Source organism: Juglans regia, chromosome 3 (genome assembly GCF_001411555.2).
Source record: "Juglans regia cultivar Chandler chromosome 3, Walnut 2.0, whole genome shotgun sequence".
NCBI classification, from domain to species: Eukaryota; Viridiplantae; Streptophyta; class Magnoliopsida; order Fagales; family Juglandaceae; genus Juglans; species Juglans regia.
This window is the reverse complement of record NC_049903.1, coordinates 12,928,927-12,937,749: the sequence shown is the minus strand read 5'-3', so window position 1 is coordinate 12,937,749 and position 8,823 is coordinate 12,928,927. Positions and strand designations below refer to the sequence as shown.

At 39.2% G+C, this 8,823-nt stretch overlaps 2 protein-coding genes across 2 annotated transcripts; both read right to left on the bottom strand.

The window, feature by feature from the left end:
* Window positions 1-2,476: 2,476 nt before the first annotated feature.
* Window positions 2,477-3,004, bottom strand: LOC108998037. The gene has a single exon (XM_018974464.1). The coding sequence runs from the start codon at window positions 3,002-3,004 to the stop codon at window positions 2,477-2,479; it is 528 nt and encodes a 175-aa protein (XP_018830009.1).
* Window positions 3,005-4,871: 1,867 nt separating this feature from the next.
* On the bottom strand, window positions 4,872-8,336 carry LOC108998036. Its single transcript, XM_018974463.1, has 9 exons — window positions 8,241-8,336; window positions 8,099-8,151; window positions 7,799-7,942; window positions 7,347-7,694; window positions 7,200-7,257; window positions 6,976-7,118; window positions 5,919-6,894; window positions 5,445-5,564; window positions 4,872-5,279 (listed from the first exon to the last, which is right to left on the bottom strand). Exons 1-9 carry the CDS (start codon window positions 8,334-8,336, stop codon window positions 4,872-4,874), a joined length of 2,346 nt encoding a protein of 781 aa, XP_018830008.1.
* Window positions 8,337-8,823: the final 487 nt, after the last annotated feature.

Genomic DNA, 8,823 nt, shown 5'->3' with positions numbered 1-8,823 from the left:
TTAGCCAAGACCTTTGAGATAATTTTATAAAGAACATTACACAAGCTTATAGGTCTGAACTCAGTGACAAATCGAGGTCTGTTTTTCTTTGTAATCAGAACAATGGATGTCTCGTTGATATCTCTCAATCCTCCTGGATGATAAGAAGTCTTTCACTACTAGGAACACCTCAGACCCTACTACATCCCAATTATCTTGATAAAAAACAGCTGAGAAACCATCCGGACCTAGTGAGCTTAGAGGGTTCATCTCAAAAACAGCCCTATTGACTTCATCAAAACTACACTCCTTCACCAGTTGACAATTCATCTCAGAAGTAACAACAGGTTCAAAGTCACATAGAACCTCATCAAAACCAAGAGGATTAGAAGACTTGAACAAAGATTGGTAATAATCTTGAAACAAACTGCAAATATCAGTCTGCTTGCTTGCTTTCTCACCTCTTACATTCTCAATGGTCTTTATCTCGTTTGAAAGCCTCCTTTGAGTAGCACATTTATGGAAGTATTTTGAATTTTTGTCCCCCTCTTTTAACCACAACTGCTTAGACCTTTGTCTCCATTTAGTCTCATCTTCCTCCAATAAAACATCCACTTCTTCCTGCAGGCTTTTTATGGCAGCATTGAACTCACCTTTGTTACTCCTTTGAAGCTCTTGTAATTTATCTCTCTTAGCTTTTAGGAATTTTTTCTGCTTTCCACCCTTGATTTTGGACCAGACAATAAGCTTGGACCTACATCGTGAAAGATTATCCTTAAAGCAGAACAAAGAATTATTTCTTCTCAAGCTATCCTTCCAAACCTTATGAATAATATCCTTGCAGTCAAGATGCTTTGACCAACTTGCCTCATAACGAAACACTTTTTCTGGTTTCCTGCTAACACCAACATCAATCTCACAAGTAATCAGAAGAGGAGAATGATTAGATTGTAATATTGGAAGAACCTTCACCCCTGTATGGCTAAATAACAGATGCCAGGCATGGTTACCAAATGCTCGATCTAGTCTTTCTTTGATAAAAGCATGCCCATCCCTTTTATTGCTCCAAGTGAATTGAGACCCTTCAAATCCTAGATCACAAAGATCACATTCATCTAGGGCCTCTCTAAAATTTTTCAATTGAGAAAAAGGTCTGCTTACTGCACCATATTGCTCATCATTAGAAAGAAGCTCATTAAAATCCCCACAACATAACCAGGCAACATCTCCTTCTGGCTTAAGTTTTCTGAGCAGCTGCCAACTTTCTTTTCTTTTTTCCACCACTGGGTTACCATAAAAACCTGATACCAAAACCTTTTGATCACTATCATCCTTGCTAATGGACAAAGAGATATGATACTGGGAAAACGATAATAGTTCAGCTTGTAAATCAGCTTTCCACATCATGGCCAATCCACCACCTTTCCTTATACTATCCACCACATAACTACGTTCAAAACCCAATCTATTACGAACCCTCTCCACCTTTTCTCTCCTGCATTTTGTTTCTGAGAGAAAGATTACCTTTGGGCCCTTTGCCTTCACCAAATGGTGAAGCTCACGAACTGTCCGAGGGTTCCCAAGCCCTCGGCAGTTCCAACTAATGAGAATCATTGGAATTGACAGGGCTGCACAGCAGCCTCTGCCATAATAAAATTATCACAATCCTCATCTCTGAGAGTCAACTTAGCTCTTTTATCTCCACTTACCTCCTGAGTACCCGAAGACTTCCTCTTAACACCATGAGTTGTAAGATCCAGTTCCTTATCTATCTCAAGGACCTGATTACTAAAATTAGCACCACTTGCACGTGCTCTCCTCTTCCAACTAGTAATTTTACTCGACCCCGACTTTCCAGATTTAGACATAACTTCTTGCATGGTGCTCAAAGGTAACTCATCAAATGAAACCTCTAGCATATCTGTCACCCCAGCTCCCTCATTAATGATAAGATTTCCTTGATGGTCCCTACCACAATCAGTGTTATCTTTTTGAACAGAACCTTCCATTTTTTTAAAACCAGCTGTCTCCATACCAACGTCAACCTTCCTAGCACAGAATGAGAAAATATTATTCCCATAATTAGAAGCAGGAATCTGGTCATCACCCCCATTAGTGGGAAATGAAAGATTATCTTCCTTATTCTTAGCCACCTCTACTGCCTTGCCTTCTTGAACACCATCCGTCTTAGACTTGCCTGAATATCCCTTCCGGCCATGCTCAGATGAACCATCACCACCCTGATCCTTTCCTTCATGTACTTTACTCACAACTGTACTCTTGTTGCTAGCCCTCATCCAAGCACCATATTGTTGACTGAAACTAGCCACTGCATGCGACCCCATTTCTAACTTTTCACATCTACCAACACTGTGTTTGATCGTGCCACAGTGATAGCAGAAATTGGGCAGTCTTTCGTATTTAAACTGAATCCAATACTTTGAACCATGCAGAGATATGAATCTCCCTCGAGCAAGGGGTCTGGTAATGTCCAACTTCACACATAAGAATTTCCCCAACTAGTATCACTTCCGTCTGAATCCACCATCAGAACCTTGCCCAAGGAACTACCTAGTTTCTCTCCCATGCTCGCCGACATACCTGCAAAAGGAATATCTTGACATTGAATCCAGAAGGGTTCATGCCGAAAATGCAATTTCTTAATAGACTTAGCTCCTTCACAATCTTCTATACACACCAGACTTTTATCAAAAGACCATGGACGGCCATTAAGAACTCTTGTTTTATCAGTTCTCCTTTTGAACTCCACCAGGAACTTGTTTCTCCCCACCTCTTTGAAGGCTACTAGACCCTCAACTTGCCATACTTTAGACAGGGTATTCGTAAGAGCCCCTCTATTCATCTCCTTATCAGCTATCAAACAAATCATAAGACACAGTTTACTCTTCGATAGAAAAAGTGATACTTCCTCATCGCTCACCTCGATCTCCTTTTGTTCTTCTTCTGTCAACTTCAGACCCTCATACAATACTGACAGATCACTCTCCATCCTCCCAATCTCCATAGACAAAAGTCCAAGAGCAAGAAAACACTAAGTTCCTAAAAAGAGAACTTAGAGAGAAAAACCTTACTTCCACGAGGTGAAAGAAGGACTCCAACAATTTAATTCAACTTATAATAATAATAATTGTTGTGTTTGAATCTAGCTAGATGTCATGCATGCCTTAAAGGATAACCCAATGAGCATTTGGTATTGGTTTTATTAAAATCATCTTTAAAATTTGATAAAAAGTACATATTTTTTATAAATTTAAAATCTCTCAATCCATAACTCCACATTTAACTAATGATTTGATTCATCAAAATAATAATATTTTTCAAATAATAATATTTTTAATTTTTTTTTCATATTTTACAATTACACTAACTATATATATATTAATAATTTAATTTGATACTTAAATTATTATTTATAACAATTTTTTTTTCTCAACCTAATTACCTATATCATACTTATGTGGCTTCATCATCTATTACTTGTTTACTATAATTATTGCTTGTCAGATTCAATGACTTTCATTCCATCACTATATGACAAGTACTTGTTTACCTATATTGATACCTACACACGAAAAATAAAAAGATGATTGTGGGATTAAATCGGAATAAAAAATACATTTAATTGGTGAATAATAACACCACAAATATGAAGAAAAATAGTGTTTTAATGTAGCTCAAAATTTCTAATTTATCTTTTGACAAATCTAATATAACTGTATTTGAAAGAAATAATCTATATTTTACATTTTGGTTAAGTTTTTTGCGAATTCCATGCCAATGCACTAAATTAGTTTGGCTGGTCATACTCACATCCGATCGCCCTTTATAGTACTCTCTGATTTTTCTTGCTAAAGGGAAAGTCAAAAATCTTATCCTCATAGTCAAGAATTATCATAAAGTTGGGTAGCAAAAGTAGATCGAAGACATAATCATAATTAATTATACTGGTAATTCATTAATGCGGATTGTTGAAAGAAATCTCAAGTTATAGTATAATTTTTTTTTTTCTAAGCAAGGTTGCATATATTATAAATAAGTAAAGTACTACAAAGTTTGGGATGGATATTTTTCACTATCAAGAAGCAACAGACATCTAGATAAAATGTTAGTGGGTATATAACAAAAAATAAGGTTGGTTGCTCCCCATTGCACTACAGAGTGCGTATATCGATAAATTTTTATAAAATTCCAAAGCCTTTGAGGGGCAGTGATGTGCTTGATATCTTCAATGATGAGGTCAAAGTGCCATTCAGTAGAGGTTTCTCTATTGTTTATGGCTTCTATTACCAGCTGCGAATCTCCTTCCAAGATTGTCATTTCTTGTTGTCTTTGGGAGACCGTTTTCGTGACTAGGAAAGCTGCCTTTGCTTTGGCTACTAGAGGATTGGAGGTGAGAACCTTTTCTATCTGGATTCCAAAAATTTTCCACTATGATCCTTGCATATTGCTGAAGCTACTGAGAAGAAATCTCTGACTGTTGCGTCAAATGAGAAGCTCTAAAAATTATTTGGAGGAGTCTTTCAACTGCCTTTTTTTTTTTTTTTTTTTGCCCGAAAGGAGGGGGGCACTTCTGACACTTTATTAAAAAATCATCACTTGTGACGGAGGGAAACCGTGGTTACAAAAAAACCAACTCCATAAATAATCCTCTAACAAACCCTTCCCCAAACATAAAAACTAAGCACTTATCATCTACATTTAACATATGCCGTGCCCATTTTATCCGATCTATAAAACCCTCTAATCACTCGAGGAAGGTGTAAACAATCAATAAATATGTTATTATCGCCCAACACGCCACATTTCGCCAATGCATGAGAAATAGAATAACCAAAATATGCCAAAAGCATCAAAAGCTCATCCCAATAATCTCAAAGAGACCACATTGTACAAATCCAAGAACGTATCCACGAAACCACCAATAAAGAATCACACTCTATGTCTATACACATTAACCCCCTCTGCCAGCAAATTTTTATTCCCTCAATAACAGTCCGAAGCTCCGCCTCATTATTAGAACAAGAATCAAAGAACTTTGAAAAGCCAAAAACCAAATTACCTCCATTATCCTGAAGCTGCCCACCCCCACCTACAGGACTGGGATTCCCAAAATAGCTACCATCAAGATTTAATTTCAGGCGTCCTATTCTCGGTTTAACCCATCGCAACACCTTCACCTGCACTATAGATTTCTCAACTATCGGCACATTTAATCTCCTCAGAATGTGTTCATCCATGAACGACAGGTGCTGCACTTTGACTATTTGAGATGTCAAGATCTGCGCCCAGCATTTTATAGAGCACCACACTTCCCGTACTGACTCAGCTCTCCCTTCCATTCTCACCATACACCTTCTATTCCACAGACGCCACACTACCACGCTAAGAAGTAAGCCCAGCAACATACACAATTGAGACTGTCGTGTTGCACTATTAAACCAAACCTGGACTCTTTCCTGCCAATACTGCTGCAGAACAAATGGGATTCCCAACTCAGCCGATGCCAACTTCCAGACCTCCTTGGCAAAATTCCCTTTGCCAAGGACATGCTCCAAAGTCTCTACCTGCCTGCTCAAACAACAATTACAACCAGAAGCTAAAGTGATCTCAAAGCACCGAACTTGTGAATCCAAACTTAAACAGCCAAAAACTACCTTCCACATGCACAAAGATATCCTTTTCGTTAATAAATTAAGCCACACCCATCTCGCCCATTCAAACTTTGGCATCTTAACTCTAATTAACTCCCACACTGACTTGGTAGAGAAACAACCACTCTTCTCATGTAACCATAGAAAAGTATCTTTTTTATTTTTCAATGAATCAATCGACTCCACAAACTCTACAGCCTTCTGGCTTCCTATCAACTCCTAATGACGCTGCACATCCCAGCAATTATCCACAACTAAGTCTTGCACCAGAAGGTCAGGTTCCACTACCTCTCTAACATCTCGGAACAACGGCCCATGCCCCAAGAAATTATCGTACCACAAGAAGACTTTTCCTTCCCCCACCCTCCATTTTGTATTCTCCCACCAAGACGGCATCACTTCCATTATCTTTTTCCAAAACAGGAAGCCCGAGCTACTGTCATCACTAAGCACAATATGCCTATGCTTAACATACTTTGCCCGAAACAATTTAGCCCAAAGAAAGTTTTTTGTCAGCAAATTCCACCCAAATTTAAGGAATAGAGATTTTTGAACCTCATCTGGATCGCTCACACCAATACCTCCCACCTCCATCGGCACATAAAGCTTCTGCCATGCCCTCCACTTCCATTTACTTTTACCACCCTGTTCACCCCAGAAAAAATTAGCAAATAAGCCTTGCAGCTTCTTAAAAACAAGCTTAGGAACATGAAGAGCAAACAACAAGTGCATAGGCATAGTAGAGAAAACATGCGGTAACAAAATTAAGTGATCCCCTTGTGAAAGAAGCCTACATTTCAAACCCGACACTTTCTTTCCCATTTTTTCAAGAAGAGGACCAAAATGGGAAGCCTTAAGCTTCCCATCTACAATTGGAACACCCAGATATGTGAATGGAAAATGGCCTTCCACAAACCCATTCTCAGCCAAAATCTCTCTCTTCCTGCCTAGACTCAATTTCTTAGAGAAAAAAATAGTAGACTTTTCTTTGTTCACACGCTGTCTCGACCACCTCTCATAATCGTTCAAAACACCTATTAAACAACGAATAGACCTCTTACTAGCATTCGCGAAAATAACAACATCGTCGGCATAAAGTAAATGGGTAATTCTAGGAGCACCAACCGGATGGAAAAAATGAGAAATGCCTCTTTCAGACATCCGCTTTTTAAGCAACTGGGAGAAAACCTCTTCTAAAATGATAAATAAGTACGGCAAAAGTGGATCCCCCTGCCGAAGACCCCTTTCAGATTTAAAAAAACCTTTATACCTACCTTTCATCATTATCAAAAATCATGGCCTTGAAACACACATAAAAACCAACCTGTAGAAAAACTCAGGAAAACCCATCGCACAAAGGACATGCTCCAGAAACCACCAATCAACTTGGTCATACGCCTTACTCATGTCCAGCTTCAACATAACATTTCCACCCCTCACCTTCCGATGTAATGACTTTGTCATTTCCTGCGTAAGAGTCACATTCTCAAAAATACTTCAGCCCCTCACAAACGCACCTTGTTCTTGTGAGATAACATCCTCAAGAACCAATGAAAGCTTCGCAACCAGAATCTTGAAGAACACCTTGTAGATGACGTTACAAAGGCTAATTGACCAAAACTTTTCAAAACTTTGAGGATTTTTAATCTTGGGAATAAGGACAATGAATGATGAGATATAGAATTTATGGAGTACCACACCCCAATAGAACTCTCCACAGCCTCCATCACATCCATTTTAATAAAATCCCAACAATCTAAATAAAACGCGAAACCAAAACTATATGGCCTTGGGCTGCTGTTCACCGCAATAGAAGCCAAAGCCTCATACACATCGTTCTCTACTGGCACATCTTGCAATCTGACCACAACATAAGCCGAGATAGCTGGGTCAATTATATCGTTCAAATCTGGCATTTCAATCGAGTCCTCTTGGGAAAGGAACTCTGAAAAATATCTCACAGCTTCCTCATGCACCCTCTCCATCGACTCTAGTAATGTCCCATCTTGCAATCTTATAGATTTTACACTAAAATTCCTCCTCCTTTGCCCAATAACATTATGAAAAAATTTAGAGTTTGGTCAGCTTCAACCATCCATGCTTTTTTAGCTTGTTGACCTAGTCGTGTGTCCTCCCTTTTAATCCACATCTCCAACTTAGCCTTAGTGGTTAGAAACTCCACCTCAACCTCTTCAAAATAGGACACCTGCATCTTAGAATCAAGATGTTCAAGTCGCTCTTCCAACTGCTTTACAACTGCACCCACATGGCCGAATACCTTCTTATTCCAACTACACAATTTCAATTTTAGACATTTAAGTTTACCAGCTAAGTTAAATAAACCCGAGTTACAAACAACCAGTTCCTCCCACGACATACGAACTGTCTCCAAGAAATTCTCATGATCGATCCACATGTTCTGAAACCTGAAAGGGGAGGGGCCATACCTCTCAGTCTTCGCCGCCAACGAAGTAAAATAGGCAAATGATCCGATGTTCTTCTACTTAATAAAAGGACCGATGCTTCATAGAATCTAGCATTAAACTCGTTATTCACCAACACTCTATCAAGTTTTTCCCAGCTTCTCACCATACCTTGCTGCCCATTACACCATGACAGCTGCCGACCATCTAACCGTAAATCCACTAACCCGCACTTGTTAATGCAATCATTAAACACATCCATAGCCGAAGCGGGCCTCGGCCTACCACCCACCCTTTCCTCATTCCTTCTTATAATATTAAAATCCCCCAACACCACCCATACAGTTCCCACACACGAGATTCCACTCAACTGAGTCCACAGGTCCTGGCGCTAGCTGTGAGCACTTAGCATAGATAAATGTTGCTAATAGGCTTTCCCCACTTGCTTCAAACAACCCAGACAACGATTGATTAGTCATACCAACCACATCCATGGCAACATCCTCTTTCCAACACACCCATACTTTTCCCCCCACTTCCACATTAGACTTAAAATTTGAAAATTGCAAACTAGAAGCCCACCGTTGCAACTTCGACACATCTTGGAAAGGTTCTGAAATCACCAAAACCGAAATACTATACTTCCAAACCAACTTCCTAACCCTTCTTTTTGAGGTTCCCAACCCCATGACATTCCACACTACAATGTTTTCTATCATAAATTCAGTTTGTGCGTTTGGGCTTTCACC